Raw genomic sequence first — 19,416 nt, 5'->3', positions numbered from 1 at the left:
TCTAGAAAGAAGCACACGTGTGGGGAAATGAGGACAGCAGAGCTAGCTGTATCCAGACTTCAAACACCACCAGTCAGCGCCTCGTCACCTTATCGGAACTTCAACTTTTTAACACTCTTTCACGCAATCACTGCTACGTCAAAATACTTCACTACTGTACCCTTTTTAAATTTTGAAAACAACGTTATCGATTCTTTAGTGGTTTCTTTTTATTATATTTATATTTATATATTACGTCACCAAATGTGTATTTTACTATTGCGTGCAGTGAATGGCTGGTTCTGTTGCGTAATAATTTTTTTATCTGCACGTGATCCACATTTGTGAAGGACTTCCTCTGACGTAGATTCGAAGACGAGGAAAGACCTGAAGTTCAGTCATAATAGATTATGGACATGGAAGTGGAAAGTGTCCTCATTCTAAAAAAGCTCACTCAACCTCTTTTTTCCCATTGCTTCATAATCATTAATACGTTGCCAATGCAACACGATTCGTCTGCTTAATTACTGTATTACCAATCACCTCTCGCAATTTTCCTGCTTCTCGCCCAAATAAATTCTATTTTTCTATGTCATGAACAACTAAACACATCAATTTTTCTTTACTACATACATCATCCTATCATATTGACTCCTTTGTTTATATATAACTGGTTTCTCAGGATTGTATTCATAAGTTCATTTTTAACGTTGTTTGTTGCATCAGTTCGTGAAGATGGCACGTTAGACAATATCAAGTCCGTGACAATGGTTCTTCTTTGAGGAGAAAGTCAGCCACACCTTTGGGGAGGCTACCCACATGGAGAATACTCTAAGATTCGTCGTCGTTTAGTTTCACATTTCCTCGTCGAAAATCGAACTTATAAAAAAAAATATTGTGAAGGAAGAACCCATGCACCACAATTTCATGATGATTCCAAGATACACTTGTTCAACTTCGTGTTACCTCCTCCATTAATTTATCCACCATACACAAGAATTTCTTTTTTACTTATTTCTTTTTCCATATCATTTAACGTCCAAACTCCATATTGTAATGTGGAACATCGTATATCACACATTAATTAGATGAATGAAATGGAAAAAAGTCCGTGATGGACAAGAATCCTTTGTATTGGCGTGTCGAGACTCAAAGCAGCAATGGTCCCAACATCAAAGGGATGGCCAAAACTGAATTGAAATAAATTTACGAAACAATAATTCCTTGGATCATCTATACGCCTCTTTTCTCACAGCTGGAATTTTGGACAGGTTCCTCCATCCCATGACATCACTGTTCATCAGCAACTCCAACAAGTACATAAATTCCAGGCCTCAATAAATAAATATTATTCTGAATCATTTACGTTACTTACAATTTTTACAATACTATTCCACAACTATCCAGAGTTTTCAAACAAACAGTCTATAGCTTTCCTATTAAGTACACACACAGCGCATGACCCGAAAGCCCGCCCTATTTCAATTTACAGAAAGGCCCGACCCAGGGAGGGAATCCAGTGTGTGTGGAGTGCACCATGCGCTAGTTCTTGTCCCGATTCAGTCTATCCCAGAGCGACGCGCAATGCCTCTTGGCAAATCCCACGCGCTTCTCTACCAGGTCATACACAACCTCAAATCCTTGCTGCTGGTAATTCCCGAGTGTGGCGCCCGGCCCACCGCTCAGCTCACGCTCATCTCCACCGTTCATCAACATCAAACACCCCACCCTCTTCTTTCCCTTTGTCTCATCGCTGCCGTCCAAAAACTCGTAAAAATAATTCTTCCTAGGCAGCACCACACTGGAATTCCCTCCAGCAAAACGCAGCGTCATAACAGGAACTTCCGCCACCGCGTTCAAATAATAGCACGGCGCGAGTCCAGTTTTCTCCTCAATCTTACGCGCGCGCTGGTTGACTCGCCCGACTCGGCGGTCAAACTCGTCAACGACAGAGTTGTAAAACGCCTCCGGCAACATCGTGAACGTCGTGCCGGAATCCACAACAACTCCACCGTCTCCTCGATGGTTCACCCGCTGCAGCATCTCCGGTGCGGGAATATTCCTTTTCCCTACAGAGATTCCGATTAAGCTAACGAGATAAAAGTAAGGATGCTTAGGGTTTTCAAGCATAGGCGTGTACGCAAACTCAACCATTCCACCGCCACTGATCTTCTCCTTTTCCTTCTCCTCGTAACGACCGAGAATGAGCGGACTCGATTTTTGAACTCGCTCAGAGTCAAACGAGTGAGAAACAAGGCAGTACGAAAAGCGGTTTCCAAGTTGAGGAGACAGAGTGGCTAGCTGCGCCGGGAGAGAGAGCAAACCGCGGCCGAATCCGGCGACTCCGGTAGGTTCAGCGAGAGCTGTATGAGCGCAACCGAAGGTGAAGTTTCTAAGAGACAGAGAAGAGAGAGAGAGGGAGTCACGATATAGACGCGCGACTAAGCTTCCGTCGCCATAAGCGTAGTAAAACGGTGGACACTTGAAATTGGCACACTCGGAGGTTTCAATCGATTCCAGAGGGCAACGGGCCATTGCGCAGAGATCGGAAGAGGGGGCTAAGTTATGCGCTGCGGAACATGCGAGAGACTTGCACGAAACGGCTACGCTTCGAGTGATGTTGGCTGGCGGAGAGGCGTTGGGCTTTCCCTCGCAGAGAATGCATTTGAAAGGGGCGCAGGGGAGCCATACCAAGTCACTGCCTGTGTCCATGTAAAGGGTTATGGGCTGGGCCTGGTGGCCCAGGTTGAAGGAGAGGGTGTAGTCACTGCCAGGTGAGAGTGGGAGGGAGAGTTGGCGGCGGAAGCGGGCGGCGGAACGGGCGGAGGTGGATTTCAAGAGGTGGTGAGTGGTGTTGAATTGAGCTTGGGAAAGAGTGTGTGTAAGTGGCAAGAGTAGCATTTGGAAGGAGGGATGTGAAATAGATAGTATGATGAAGAAAAGCAACGACAAGAACATAGTGGGAGTCATCTGTTAATGTGCATGAACTAAAACAGAGTACTGAGTTGTTTTTGAATTTGTTGTGTTAGTAGGAAGAGTGATGTTTTAACAGAGGAAGGGTTTATAAAGGGAATGGAGAGTGACAGCGATGCAATGGATTTGGTAGCAGTGGTGGCTGCCGCACTTAGGACACTGTTATGTGAACTTATCTTTTTAAATTCCTTACATTTTCAAAATTCATCTCAAATATACTCTTCAATCTCTTTCTTTTTGTCCCACCAAAAAATATATCTTTTTGTTTTTTCCCTGTACGGATGCTACACGCTTAACAATTTTAAAAGATTCAAGTACAACTTTATTTTTTCAAAATTACTCTTTTAATAATATAAATATTTACCCTAATTTAATAATTCTTTCTTTGTAACCCGCTAGCTCTTCGTTGGTTTTGGTTAAAATCATAATTATTTTATCTAAACACTTGTTGGGCCTCCTTAAACGGGATTTCGTTTTATTTTTTAATGTTTGAATATAATCATGACTTGCCTTTTTCTCAGAGGATAAGATAAGAAGATGATCCAATCCAAGTTTCTGCGTTTATTTTTAATTTTTTTAAGAGAGGTGATATTTTAGTACCGCGAAATAAACAATCTTAAATATGAATTCTTTTGTTCTTAATTTAAACTACTATCATATATTATTAAAAAAATTAAGTTGGTGTTTTTTTTTTCATTTTTATTGTTTTTAAATTAAGATTACTCATAGTATTGATCTTGATATTTTTATAATATTGAAATCAATTATGTAAAATAGAAAGGAAAAAACATTGTTTAACTTATTTTTTATTTTAAATATTATTGTTTTCACTGAATTTGGGAGTTAGATCCTTTGACACATAAGAATGAGAAATTGGGCCAAAGAAGCTCCTTAATATGCTTCCACATGTTGAGAAACTCCCCATACAAAAGGTGTTGTGTGTGGTTTTATAAAATATTTTCAAAATTTTACAACTCTTCCCTCGTAACAAGAAAAAAAAAAGTTATATACATATAACATCCAAAGAAAAAAAATATATTATATAACATATAGCATAATTCTCATACAATACACAATTATTATAATTGAAAAATATCACAAACAAAAACAAATAAGATAATAAAGACTTCTTTTAAAGACAACTTCTATATTTAAATATTCATTTAATATAATGGATATTATTTTAAATTCAACTCATTCATTTGAAATGAAATGTTTTAAGAAATGTTTAGTATTTTTAAGTCTAATTAAGTATCTTTCATGTCATATGTATTAACATTACATTAACATAAATGCTTGACTTTATTTTTAGAAAATTCGTATATTGAATTAAATTAAAAAGAAATTGTATTTGTCATACTATCTTCAATTAAAATATGACTATGTTTTAGAAAACTAAATTTATCATATAATAGGGTAAATTTATAACCACTTACCGGATATGATTTTTTTTATATAGAAGACTAAGTCATAAAAACCTCTATCAATTTTTATTTATGTAATTTTAATAATAGTAGAGTGAAAATCATTTGATTTATAATCATAAACTCAACTCGGTATATATAATCTCTTAACATAATATTTTGTCATTGAAAGTAATTATGTTCACATCGTACACAAAATCAAAACATCACACATTGCTATTTTGTTATTATTACTAATAAAGTGGGCAATATGAGTAATGTACGAGATTAATTGCAGGGAAAAACAAAGTAAAAGTCCTGTTGACTCTACCTAATGGATGGAACACCAATCCTATAAAGAGGCATGAACTGTCTGGTTCTGTATAAACTTATTATACGATAATGTTTCCATGAGTTGCAGAGGAAAGAAGTAAAAACAAGATTGGCCATGCACCTAACGTTGACAATTCAAACCCTACTATCAGTCTCATGAACCAATTCTCATGTAGGGTAATCCAATTCATCCACTCATTCAAATATTAAACTGTGTGGGCCAAATCCTTTTTGTATTATTGCTTTCGTTCATGTCTTAACCTACAAAACTAAGAGAAACTCTATTTGTATAACACTTTCATACAACAAATCAAGAGATTTGACAAAAAATAGAAAGAAAATTATTCATGAATAATTAAATGTTGTTAGGATAAAAATAAGATGTTTTAACCACTAAACTTCATTATTATGGATACCATCAATGTTCATGATTATTATGTTAGACCAACTCCGAAAATCCAATTCACCAAATCAGTTTCAAGTTCTTTATTCCATACACACAAATTTATCTTTCGTTTGCATGTAAGAACTACAACAACATCATCGAATATAAGATTATGGAGAATGTATTTTTCCTTCTGTCGTGAAATTTGACAGCTGTAGTGCTTTTTTCATTACATTATTATTGCTCTCTTTCTTGTGAAACCATGAACATATAATGTTTATTAATACCTTATTTATTGTGAATCCAAAAATGTTATGGCGTTCTATAATTCCAACATTTTTTTGTGTGGGGATGCTCGTGAGATTTTGGTGCTAAAGGTTTGTCTGATTGCCATTCCACTGCAAAATATTTAAGTACATGTTCTCTCAAAAGCAGAAGCATTGAATACCATCTACGGAGACTTCGTACCCAATTTTCAAATTCATTCATTGTCCTAAAATCAACTCTCCTAATTCTCACCTTATGCTTTACTTTTACAAACCCTTCAAAAGCCTATCAAAAGGGAAATTTCAGAGTCAGATTTATTGTGATATGAATGAGCATGCTTTACTTTCCACCCCACCACCTATATAAATCAGCATGTCATATCAACAATCTTCTACTTAGAAAAAAAAGTTCACATGTACTTGCAAATCCAACAACCTGGGACATTTTTCAGACTTCTCAGTTTACATACAACGTATCTTGTTGCTTACAATAACACATTTACTTGCAAATCTAGAAAAACCCTCTAAGAATAATCAATAATTTGTCCTCTAAAATTGGCTAAGGAAGAGAAAGTAATTCAGATTTGTGTGCTTTTGCTGTCTATTGATTGCTTCTGCAGTCCCAGAAATCAACATCTGCTACAAATATTATCCAATATATACTTTTTCTTTTCTGTCTTTTTCCCGAGTGCCAAAGATTTCATTCACTGCGTTTTCTATGAAGTTTTCTTACCAGCTAGGATTGTGCTATGTAAAATAATTCTGAACGCAATTATTGTATTTTATACCAGAAAGGGAACTGCTATATGTCATATAATAGATATAATAGAGACATAAAAAATTGAAAAAGTCTCTTTAACAACTTTTTTTTATATTTTTTTTATAATGTATATGTGACAATCTATTATTGGTCCATTTCAAATATTTTTTTAAGGTTAAATTCAAACAGACCAATAAAATAATCTGTTGTCAAAAAGTTGTTAAAAAGAGTTATCAAAATATCATCCTCCAAAAAGAAATACCAAGTTAGCGTGACCAGTGCAATGTTGGACATCCCATTATCCCATGTTTTTGTTATTTTCGTTCATTATTATTCTCAACAGTTATGTCGTTGCCCTAGAGAGATTCATTTCCGAACAAGTTCCCAACATAACTCAAGACATGTAGTCGTAAACTTAGGCATGGCCAATCAGCATGTCCAAAAGTTTTATTTATGATCTTATAGCAAAATTTATAGTATTATTAATAAATGTAAATTTTATTTTATAAACTAATTTAATAAGATTGAATTATAAGTTTATTTCTTGTTTTATATTTGAGTAATTTAAAATTTATTCTAACAAGAATTATAGTTTGTTGACTCTATATATATATAATGTATTTTATTATTGAATTGTTAATGGACCATTATCTTCCTCTGTTTATCTCTTTCTATCTGTTTCTCTTTCTATATATTTATTTATTTATTCAACGTTACTGATGTATTAAAGATCCAATTTATTAAAAATAAATAACCTACAAAAAGCATTAGAATACCTCTCACCAGAAGAATTCTCTTCTTATTCAAAGTAAATGCTAGAAGAATGAAAAAAGAAAGACCAGAAAGTAATGTCCAGGTTTCCTTCACAAAGGTACGCAAAGCATGGAAATAAAGAGAAATAAATAATAACTTTTCGCACAAAATAAAATAATAAAAAGGGTATAAATGTGTAGCGTAATCAATCTTTATGATCAATCATGTAACAAATATTCTAAAAGCACTTGTCCAAAAATTAAAAACATAATTATCATGTTTTTGTCGTTTCCTTCTTTTAACAATAATAATAAATAACATTATTTTACTTTTCAATTTATTTTAATTTTCTTTTACCCAATTCAAGCCACTTTAATTTTCTTCTATTTTTCTTTCATTTTTTATTCTCATTTGTTATCAGTTGAAGAGTTATTGGTTAATAGGACTCAGTAAATATGGTGATTAGATAAATTTGGTATGTAGGTATATGCCTTTGTGTGTAGTAGAATCCATACCAAGAGAACCTCAGAAGTGAAAACAAATGCAACGACAATGGGCTTTTCATATGGGTCAGGATGTTGATACATTTTGGGTTAGCCTCGTACTTGAACAGAATACCAACCGAAGGCTTTTACTTTCTGCACCCCACGGTTTCTTTGCACACTCCTCAAATTTTCAAAATGATGTAAAAGTGACTTTTCGGAATACACGTTTCAAAAACTTTTCTGAACAATTTTCTGGATTTTCTAGAAATATTTTTTTAAAACAAAATTCTCGAATGCGTTTTTTGGAATAGAATTTTCGAAATAGATAAAATGCATTTCCGAAGTACTTTTCCAGGATGAGATTTTCAAAACAATTTTTTTAGAATGCATACAAAATGAGTTTTATGGAACACCTTTACATAAAATGTGTTTCAAAAACAAATCCATAACAAATGAAATACATTCTAAAAAAAAAAAACTTTTTGGATCGAGATTCTTTTTCGTATTTGATTTTCTTTTCCTCTGCCGTGTTTCCCCTCTCTTATTCTTAATCTACAGCAGTGATGCTGACAGAAACAATGGGGATGATAACGATGGTGACGGTGTACATAGATATTTAGGGAAGTGTAAAAAGCAAATGAGGATTCAGTTTTTGTGGTTTTTTTATTCTATACACTTATTTTTCTGTTTCAATCCTTAATATCCTTTTAATAATATTATAAATACATCGTGAGAAAAACTGTAACCCACAGAGTAGTATAACTGTATTCAAATTTATTTTATTTTTTAAAAAGTAACTATCTAATCTCTCTCTTTCCATGTCTACAATGTATGACGAATTAGCTATGCTAAGCTAACTCACTGTACACAAATTCAATATTAATATTTTTTTATTCAACTATGACTTTTTTTTGAAGACAAATTACATATTTTCCACTATTATCAATCTTATTTATCTTTTGTATCTATAAAGTTAATAAAAAATTGTATAAATATTCTTTTAAAAATGAATAAAAAAACGTCACTAAACGTGTATTGATTTTATGAATAAAGTTTACTATATTTTATAATCAGATTAAACCGAGTTAAATTTTAGAATATGAATTAGTGATTACAGAGACTTAAAAATACATAAAAATAAAAAAGTTACACAAATATTTAGTTTTAACACAATTGAAAATGTGGATGCACAATGTGTTTTAATAATAATAATAATAATAAAGGTTAAATATGTTTCTAGTTTCTATACTTTTAAGATGATTTTGGTTTTAATTCCTGTACAATTTAATTTTTCAATTTTAGAAAACTCTAGTTTTAGTCTTTTTTACCAAATTTTTTTAACTATTTCAAACGCGTTTCTCAGTTAATATTAAAACAAAAATGTGTCAAATAAAGTTAAAAAAATTTGATAAAAATGACTAAAATCAGAATTTTTTAAGGTTGAAGGACTAAATTGTACCTTAATTTGAAAGAGGAATTAAAACTAAAATCGTCCTAAATATAAAAACTAAAAATATATTTAAATTTAATTTTAATAATAATAATTATTATTATTATTATTATTGAATGCTCTGGCTTTCGAAAAAGACGTACTTGGAGTAGCTCTTATTATTTCATGAGAAAATTAATGTTATCCCAACAATAAATGCACATCTGAAATAGTGGTAAAAGTGCCACATCACCACCTTATTAATAGGACCACATTTTTCTCGTTTATTTCTCTAGAAGTGGTTGGCTTCTCCTTTCTTTTCGGATCAGACAACCATATTCCCCTTTCTTTTTCTATCACACAATTTTTACAAATTATAAATAAAAGTCACGGTTTTTTAAATCCCACCCGAGTATAAATCACGGAAATCATTATTAAAAAAATGTTTAAATAAAGTTTCTCATTAGTTAAAAAGCTCTGACAAATTTATTACATATATAAATAAACTAATTTAACTTATGAATAAAAGTTAATTTCAAGTCTTACATGGATTTCTATATTTGGAGTGACAAAAAGCCTGAAACGTTAAAATGGAGCTAGTGAGCCCACTATTGTCGACATTGGGCAGGCCTCTTTATAATTCCACAATTAATTAGATTTTCTAATTTCTCACTTGTATCCTTGACCTCTCAACTTCCCAAGAGTCAACAAAAACCATCCCACCTTATGCTAAACCACATTAATTAATTCATGAAATTAAGAAACAGTGGTCGAATTTTCGCAGGTTTCCCCTAAACTAAACTATTAATGTAAAAAATCATTTTCCTTATAACGAAAACCTAATAAGTCTATCATGTAATACACAAATGACAAAGATCAGGTATAATAGTATTAAGTTATTATTTTTATTTTTTTTAAGAAACGGGTATCTACATATAATATAATAATATAATATTTATACTTGACCTGTTTACAAGTTAAGTATTAAAATACCTGTTACATCTTCATATTAAATACACCGTATTTTTAACATCCTAAACACATAATTAAATACACATTTATCCTATGTTATGGTTTAAACTTTCAATTTCAGCAAAACAAAAATAAGAAGAATTAGAAAGAAAAAACAGTACACAATGGAGTGGAAAAGCAAAACGAGGATAGTAATAGTACATCAACTTTAGGAGAGGCATATGATATATTATATAAATAAATATATTTTAAGGTGATATTTGACGCAGCATTGGTGGGATTTTCTTCGACCATCCGTAAAGGAGTTGAAGACTTGAAAACCCGTCTCGGAACATGCTTTTCTAAACCATCGCCTCAAACCCACTTGCTCTAAAAATATCACACTTCTTACTACACTGTCACTACCACGATGGTGTTGTACGCGGCGGCTCTCGGCCACGGTTTGAGACCAGCGGTGGTTGGCTTCGTCTGTCCACTCGTCCTCAAATTCTTGATGGGTTTCAGATTCTTCCGCGACAACGCTCTTCACCAATCCAGACTCTTCCTTTTCCAATTGGGTCACATCGCTTTCAGCACCGAACCCCAAATCTCCCGCGTCGCTCGAATGGAACACGCTCTTCGCTTGATTTGGAGAACGCTCACTCCTTCCCCTCCATCGCAGGCGGAGAACTCCCACCTCGTGCAGCAGAGCCTCCATGACCTTTCCATGCTTTCGCTTTGATCTCTAGGTTTTTTTTCTTCCTATGATATATGAATTAGGGTGATTATCATTTCCCATGTTGCTTGCTTCTGCTGTTGTCTGATTAATCTTACAGCTTCTTATTCGATTCTATTTTGGCGTATGTATTAACCATGGAATGGAATTCTCTCCGATCTCTTTTTCGCTTTCCCCCATTTCGATACTATTCACGGACAACTTTGTCCTTTGTTGACTATAAAAATTCTAAATTTATTTACAATAAACTGTTGTTAATTACCATAAACATATACAATCTACGTCACTATAAAAAAAAATGATAAGCACCATAAAGTAAAAAGAAGACTTGAGCTGCGTCTTCCCGAAGATAAACGTGTCGTTAAATGGGTTTCGGTAGCATTATAAATTATATTAACGATACAATCATATTAGAGATGTAAAAATATATATTAAATAGCTATTAAATGATATATAAGGTTCTCAAACTCAAAATGTAAATATATATTATGTTGAAATTTAAATAGAATATATATTAAATGATGGAAGAGCAGTTGCATGAATTAATATCTAAAAATTAAATGTGAGTGGAGAAAATAGATTGGCTTTAGTTTCCTTTGATTACTTTAATAAAAAAGAAAAGAACAAATTAACAAAATCAAAATCAAAATTATCATATAAATGTAGAAAAGTTGTCCCAAAAAAGAAGTCCTTCATGATGAGTAATATGTGAAAATTCCTTTCTTACTTTGTTGTTATGCAAGTGGAATGCTCAAAGACGTCGTGGGGCATATTTTTGTAGCCATCTATTATTTCGCAATTTGTTGTCAATTTGACATTTAGATGATCTTTATTTTTTGACAGAACCACCAAATCTCATAATATCTATATAAAAATAATAAAATGTACCATTAAGAGATAAGAAATGTGTTGTTAATATTTCTCACAATAAATAGTGATGCGATTGTAAAATGTTCCCTTTGAGGAAAGTCTGAAAGAGACACGATACTACCAGTCAAGATAAATAATACAAGGGTTACAAAAATACACCAGAAAATAAATTGTGTAAATTAAATGTGTTTTTTTTATGCTAATGAGGAAATTGAATTCATAATCTTTCTCCTCTTTCCTTCCAAAACCTTTAAATTAAGATTATATCTTTCAAATATTAACGAGAAGAGTTGATTCCTACAATCTCTTACATTCTTTTTTTTTTTTCATGTTTTAGTATTAGGTCAACCTTATAACTCATATAAACAAATGTAATTATATATATTTTATACATGACATGAATATTTTTTTAAAATAAACAACATTGTCTATTCTTCACGTGAAAAATAATATTCATCTTTTCCTGATTAAAACTAAAAATAATGGAAATTATTTAATATAACACTTGCATCAATATTGTGATAATTGCTATCACTATCATGCAAAGATAATTTTAAAATAATAAATATTTTAAACTAAGTTATTTTAAAACTATTCTAGCTAGATTCAGAGTAAAGTCTCCAACCTGAGCAAGAGCATTAAAATTCAATTGCATCTTTTTATCGTGCTCTTGACCTTACTATAAACTAATATATATTGTCATTTATTATAACTTGTTGTGGTCGCGGGATATCCATGAGGTTAGTGTTGTTTGTTCAATTGCCTATTCTTAGAATTATCAATTATAAAATCTTCTTATCACATTTGGTGGAATACTACTTGTGTGTATTACGAAGGAAGAATAGATCAGATCTCTGTTTCAATCTATCATTATTTTACACATAATTAGATATAGTAGTTATTTTATTGGTTTAATTGTTTCTTTTGTTCCCAGTTTGGTTGAAGTGGGTCAAATTCGTCCCCTTTTTAGAAAAATGTCAATTTCGTGCTCATATAGAAAAAATTTGTGTCAATCAAGTCATTTTCGTTAAAAATAAACTAATGGTGCTATGAGTTTTAAATAATAACCACTTTATGGGTCCGATACCTGATTTTGCAGTGGATAAAGTGAGTTTTGAAAGCAATGATTTTTAACGGAGATGACTTGATTGATACAAATTTTTTCTATATGAGGACGAAATTGACATTTTTCTAAAAGGGGACGAATTTGACACACTTCAACCAAACTGGAGACAAAATAAGCAATTAAACCTATTTTATTTAAAGTTTAGAAATTTGAACAATATATCATTTTGTAATTAATCATAGTTGACAATAAAATGATTACATAATAATTGAGAAAAAAAATCAGAAATAAATAAAAATTTGTATAGAAATATGATCATTCTAATTAGTTGTGCCCTCATCCCTCATTACGACCACTTGAAAATTGAAAGTGTTTTCAGTTGTATAATTATTACCATGAAGCATTTTATATAAACTAATTACAATTTTACATTTTTTTTAATGAGAAATTACAATTGTTCTTATCATATGATTATAACATAATAAAAATCAGTAAACTTATGTTACGTTTTGTTATTAGAGTGGAATACTACTTTTATTACTTCGCATTCTCTCTTTTGGGGTTTCTACTTATACCTCCATGTTTTTTTTCTACACCTCCAAACGTTTTCTTAAAGTCTAAACTACCATTTTTACAAGGATAAAATTACTTTTTCTCTTATGTAATAATCTCCAACCCATCACCCTCTTTTACTCTCACCTTTTTAAGCTAATCTTAACAACACCCCTTCATTTTCTTAATTGAATTTTAAAATTCAATAAAGTCCCTAATTGAATTTTGAAATATAATTTAACGACTTATCAAATTTTAAAATTTGATAATAATTTTAACGATTCTCAAATTTTAATAAACATTTTTTTTAATTTCAAAATTCAATATTCATTTTTTTAGATTTCAAAATTAGGTAAATATTGTAAAGATTGAGAAGAGTCAACCTTAGGAGTGCACGAGTGGCAACAAATAATGAGACTGAGCCATTAATAATAAAATAATGTTAACATAAAAACGTTGAATTCCAGGTTCACTCCATTATATGAGGAACCATTGTCTCTCTTGAGAGCTCTCTTCTTTATTCCCTTTCTCTGCCTTCTCTCTACCATTTCTTCTCACTGAGTTGTCGGATTTACGATCAGGAAGTTCCCAGATGTCCACGACGTAGAGGGCTTCAAAAATGACTGATCAATTTCTGGTCTTAGCGAGTAAGTTGTTATGTCCTGTTTCTCCACTATTCTTGAACTTGTACCATGCAATCTCTGCTGGTTGTATGTGTCTTGTGCTTTCTCTTTTTCATTCTCTGCTCAAATTATAGCTCTAAGAGCTATTATTGATCACTAGTTGGTGGTTTGTAGGGTGTTGTCTAGGTTACTCGCAACTCAAGGTACTGTTGAGGTGAGTCCTTGAGCTGGGCTGTGAAGTTTTGAGATAAGGGGAACTATAATACTTCTTTAAATTGGTTGCATGAAGTGTATGTTACTGAATTCTGAGTTGGTGTACTATTTGGAGTTGAATTTTACGTTTTTTAGTATATTGTGTTGTATGTGTTGGAATGTGAAATCTATGAACTGGCTGTGATGTTATGGACTGAGTGAATGAGTTTAATTTGTTGTAATTGATCAGGTTGAGAGTAATTTGGGGTGTGAAATCTGTTACAACATTGTTTAAATAGAAAGCATAGTGAATTGGTAGTGTTTTAAGTTATTTTGAAGGAAGTGAGATAATGAATTTGAGAGTTAGGAGTCTAGGGCTCTTGTAGTCTGTTGAGACAATATATGGAGGTTATTTGTGACTTGTTAGAGTCACCAAATTGGTCAAAAATATGTGCAAAGTGGTTGAACTAAATTTGGGTTCTTAAGTTGTCAAAATTGGTGTTTTAAAGTTAAGTTTGAGTCTTAATCACTTTAGATTTGTAGTAGGAGGGGTTAAGATCATCTAAACAAGTTTAATTAGGCATAAAACACAAATTACTTGTGTTAGAAGATAGGGAAAATGGTTAGAAATGGTAAACAGTGTGTGAGTTGCTTAATTATGCAGAACCTTCGTTTTGCAGATTATGCATACATGTTGAGCGAATGTTTTCGCACAGCGAGTCCTCACAGCGAGGTGCTCTCTGCTTAGTCATTCGCACAACGAATTGGTGCGTTGTGCGAGTGACTGGAGAGGATTTCCCTCTGTCTCGTGATTCACTTTGCGAATCTAGTCGCTATGCGACTGGTAATTATATGGGTTTAATGTCAGTTAATTTGAATAGTGTTTGGAGAGTGTGAGTCACTGCTTATGGCACTTGCAACTGAATTTTTAGTTTAACTGAACGCACAGACTTGGTGCGCTGAGCTACTGGGCTTTAGCTGAGCGCACGAACCTGGTACGTTGAGCTACTGGGCTTTAGCTGAGCGCACATGCTTGGTGTGCTGAGCAAATGTGAGTAAGTAAAACCCATTGTTTTTGTTATTCGCACAACGAGTTTGGTGCACTGAGCGACTTGTCCAGAACCTATTTTTATTCTTTTTATCCTTGTTTTATGATAACCTTAAGCTTTTTTTTTATTATTAGAATGGTGTAGAAGTACCTATGATATTGTATGATCAGTGAAGTTATATGTTTGAATTCAATGTGATAGTATATGGTTATAAGTATGGTTGATGGACGTAATTCCATGATCCTCACGGGGAGGTTGCATGGTAGTGTCTGTGTAAGTTTAAAATGATTGCAGTAAGCTCAGTCTTGGGGGTTATCCTAAAACTCCAATGGTATTTCATTCTCAAGTAGAGAGGATTGAACCATGTCGTGAGGAGTAACAGGAGGTCTTAGTCTTGGAGGCTTCTAGTATGCCTCAAGGTCCGCAACAGACTAACCTCGTGAGTGTGGTAAGGTGAAACCCATTGACAATGACTTTGCAAAGCAGTAGAGGCCACCGGGAGTGCATGACCCGCCATAGTTCGACAATCATTCTAAGTCTGGACGAGTCAAGTTTAAAGTGTAACAAGTTATGATGTGTGATCCAGTATACTTGAATTAAACATGTATGTTGTGTGTTATTGTAATAGTATGATGTTTGTATATCTAGCTCACCCTTGCTTTTGTGTTTGTTTGTCTGTATATTATTTTCTCTTTTGCGATGATCACATTAATGATATGAGTTTAGGGATGCAATCTTTTTAGTTGGCTAAGCGGGAAGTTAGATGAGAAGTTTGAAGTTTAAGTTGTGCTTTTGGTCCTTGAGGTGAAGAATTTTATTCAATAGTTTGTTGTATCATTATCTATGTAATGTTCATTTTAATACTTTCATATTACTAAATTGGGATGTTACAAATATTCCTTTTCAAATTTCAAAATTTTAATTTTATTTTTGATTTTTTAAAAAATTCTTTTGTTTTTATATTTTTTAATGTGTTTTGCTTGTTTTTTTGTATAAATTATATGTTAAAATATTAACATGTATTAAATTATATTTAAATGCTAGATTAAACTAATTAAAATATTCAATAAATTTTATTTAAATTTTTATTAAATTAAAATTGATCTAAATAAAAATAATTATTTTTATGTTCATTCAAATAAGTATTTAAAAGAAAATTATACTAAATAAAATATTTATTAAATTTTAATTTTAAAAAATTTAAACAAATATATAGCTAGAATAATTATTTTATTGACATTATTAGTTTATAGGTTCTGTCTGATTTAATTATGGCTAATACTTGCATTGATGATGTGATGAACCAGGAAATTTCTTTAGAATTCGCAATGCTTTTGCATTTGGGCCAAAAGGCTTGCTAGATTGCTTGATTTTTCTAAGGAAGATTTGTTTTTGGAAGTTAATCATTTCTTTATGAACACTTGGGTCAGACATGGAATCGGGCAGCGATTTGATGCTTTGAGCAATATTTATAATTAATTTTATTATTAACAATTATTTTTTAATTATATCTTTAGTTTTTATTATACAATAAAATAGTCACACTATTCTTAATTATTATAAACAATGATTAATTAACACTAATACTTATAATTATTAATAATAATATCTACAATTTTATCTTTATTAATATAACTCATTTTTATTATTTTACTCTTGAAATTTTATCTGTTATTTTAAATTTAATTAATCAGTGACATCAAATCAACACTTATTTATTCTAAACTATTTTTATGATCATATTTCTTATAAAGTTAATAATATTTATATTTTAGTAATTCTGATAAAAATTACTATTTTTTATTTTTCGTTATCTATATCATTTTAAAGGATATTTTATACATAAATTTTCTAATTTTATTTTTTTAAGTGATTATTTAAGCCTTTTGAATAAGCCCATACAGCTCTTCCCATTCTCTATTTATATAAGCGTAACCAATCTCCCCAGTGAAGGAAAGTGACATCAAATTCGATCCCTAGAACTTGAAATCCAATGACTACCGCCGCTCGACCTACTTGGGCACCTGCAAAAGGGGGCAACGAACAAGGTGGTACTCGAATTTTCGGTCCCTCACAAAAGTACTCTTCTAGGGACATCGCATCGCACACCACTCTCAAGCCCAGGTTTTATTTTTTCCTAATCTTTTTTCCCCAATTTTGTTTTTCGTATATTTATTCCACTTCAAATTGAACATAAATAATCTTTTCATCAAATTCATATTCTGGAATTTGGAGAAAAAACAAAACTTGTAGTTTAGGTTTTTTCAAATTGTCTAAGGATTTACAATTAGCAATCGGGGAAGTCGCAAAGAAACCCAACAATGGCAGTTTAATCATAGTGAGAAAGGGGAAATCGCAGTGGGGAAGGAGCAAAGGAGAAAACAAGGGAGAAATCGCAGTAGGGAAGGAACAAGGGAGAAATCGCAGTGGGGAAGGAACAAGGGATTAATCGCAGTGGGGAAGGAACAAGGGATTAATCGCAGTGGGGAGGAACAAGGGTAAATCGCAGAATAGCGAAGAAGGAGATTTGGCGATGGGTGTCGTGAACGGAAAAAGGAGATGCGAAGAGGAGAGACGCCGTGAAATGTGATAAGGGGAACCTTATTGCAAGATTTGTCTTTTTTTTTTTTTTTTTTAATTTTCACAAGCCAAACATAAGAGAGAGTTGTTTAACAACCTCTGGCTGAGCTTGCCAACACGGTCCTAAATGTTAAAATATTTACCTATTTATTATGATTATATTGTTTCTAAGATTATCCTATTTGTGTCTAGGGTTACAATTTTTTTATATATAGAATGAGATGAGGAGGATTTTTAAAACCCTCTAAAATTATTTTACAGTTCTCAAGTCTAAACTCTCAAGTTCTGTGTTTTCATCAGAAAACATTTCTATTACCAACTTAACCTAGAAAGGGTAATAAGCTCGTTAACTAATGCGATTTTACAAGTTAAATGGCGACTTTGATAACTGTTCTGGCTTGGATAACAATGCATGTAGTGGTGCTTAAATTTAAAATTATATCTTGTTCCTGATGTATGATTGAAATGATCATTTTTCTTCCTTTTTTTTTTTCTCACTTTTTTCTTCTTAACGATTAAGAAGCTATATTGCTCCATACTTGGGATTGATGTTGTCCATTATTATGTTGGAAAACATGCTGTTTTACTTGTACAAATGTTGTAGTTTCCTCGCTAATAATTGTAATTCAACCTTTCCAGGAAAGAAGGGCAGGACACACAAGATGAGTTAAAAAGAAGGAACCTGCGTGACGAACTGGAAGATCGTGAACGGAGGCATTTTTCATCAAAAAATAAATCTTACGGTAGGGAAAGCAATGTGCAATGTTTCTATACATTTCTATTTGCTGCATTTGAATTGCATCAATTCTGTCACATGCGAATTTTTTGTTTTGTTTTATCGCTAGTTGTAACTGTTCGATTCTATTCTATTCTCTGACAGATGACAGGGATCATGGAAAGGGTAGTCACCTGTTTTTGGAAGGTATTCTATTTACGAATTAGTTTACATTTACACATAGCCTTCTATCTAAAAATGGAGGAGAAGAAATGAGAAGGGAATAAACCATAATTGTATTTTGTCTTTATCTTGACAGGATCAAGGAGAGAAATTGAAGACCACATTGTTGCTCGAAGTGTTGACGCAGATGATTCTGATGTTGAAGTTAAAAGTGATGACGAGAGGTTTGTAATTTAGCATGAACCTTTTGTTTAGAAGTATCAAATGTTCATTTAATGTGTAGTTTGTATTTACATGCAATTGATTTGTCTCAACGTTGAAGAATATAAAAATGCCAGTGCAGAAATATTTATAACAATAGAATGACTTTTATAGTGTTGCATCTATGAGAATATAATTAAAGTTATAATGTGGTCATGTATTAATTAGGTTTTACAAAACAAATAAGGTTCATTATTATATGTAGGCAGGTTAAACTAGATATACTGTTCATGTGCATGCATTAGCAGATGTGCATCGACAAGCATGCTGTTGTTTTTGTGCAATTCGGCACTTTGGCATGTAATGTGATGACATGAGATAGCATGCAGCCCAGCCTTTTCGCGTTTCAAGTCACGTCTGATGAGCCATTGGATTTGGTTTTGATGACGCTGTTTTTTCTTTGACTCTTTTTAATGAGTTCCATTTCATTATTAAGGATCTCTTTCCAGCTGACGTTTTTGTGTTAGATTAATTTTGCCATGAAGTGTAGGAGTAGTGTAATTGGTTTTCTAGAAAGATGTGAGATATTTGGACGGAAACAAGTGATTTAACTTTATAGCTGTTTTCCCCTGTCTTTTGGTGCATTTGGAATTATCTTTTTGTAATTTTATTGGTATTTGAAGTTAAATTTCTTATATCAAAATTCGTAATCAGACAAATGTCTACACTTATTAATAATGGTAGTATGATTCTAATCTTTCCTTATCATTCTCAGTGACGATGATGACGACGAGGAAGATGACACTGAAGCATTGCTAGCTGAGCTTGAACAGATAAAGAAGGAAAGAGCAGAGGAAAAGCTACGCAAGGTCTTATATCTTCTTTTGCTCTTCTTAGCTGTGTTCATGTGATGTCATTGAAGCTTTCCATAT

The 19,416-nt window shown here is 32.4% G+C and overlaps 2 protein-coding genes across 2 annotated transcripts in view; one reads left to right on the top strand and one right to left on the bottom strand.

The window, feature by feature from the left end:
- Positions 1-1,304: 1,304 nt before the first annotated feature.
- On the bottom strand, positions 1,305-3,063 carry LOC106765575 (probable aspartyl protease At4g16563). The gene has a single exon (XM_014650252.2). The coding sequence runs from the start codon at positions 2,947-2,949 to the stop codon at positions 1,522-1,524; it is 1,428 nt and encodes a 475-aa protein (XP_014505738.1). The 5' UTR covers positions 2,950-3,063; the 3' UTR covers positions 1,305-1,521.
- A 13,668-nt stretch (positions 3,064-16,731) lies between these two features.
- The window catches only part of LOC106766890 (protein CWC15 homolog), a 3,518-nt gene continuing 833 nt past the window's right edge, over positions 16,732-19,416 (top strand). The window contains exons 1-5 of the mRNA XM_014651668.2: positions 16,732-16,929; positions 18,025-18,128; positions 18,266-18,307; positions 18,420-18,507; positions 19,260-19,353. Coding sequence (XP_014507154.1) covers positions 16,799-16,929; positions 18,025-18,128; positions 18,266-18,307; positions 18,420-18,507; positions 19,260-19,353 — 459 coding nt within the window. The 5' untranslated portion in view covers positions 16,732-16,798. The remainder of the gene's footprint in view (positions 16,930-18,024; positions 18,129-18,265; positions 18,308-18,419; positions 18,508-19,259; positions 19,354-19,416) is intronic.

This window comes from Vigna radiata, chromosome 7 (genome assembly GCF_000741045.1).
Source record: "Vigna radiata var. radiata cultivar VC1973A chromosome 7, Vradiata_ver6, whole genome shotgun sequence".
NCBI lineage: Eukaryota > Viridiplantae > Streptophyta > Magnoliopsida > Fabales > Fabaceae > Vigna > Vigna radiata.
This window is presented reverse-complemented; position numbering and strand designations above follow the sequence as displayed.

What these genes read in the sequence shown, in the direction of transcription:
- LOC106765575 (XM_014650252.2), bottom strand. Translation starts at nt 2,949, where the DNA reads ATGACTCCCACTATGTTCTTGTCGTTGCTTTTCTTCATCATACTATCT.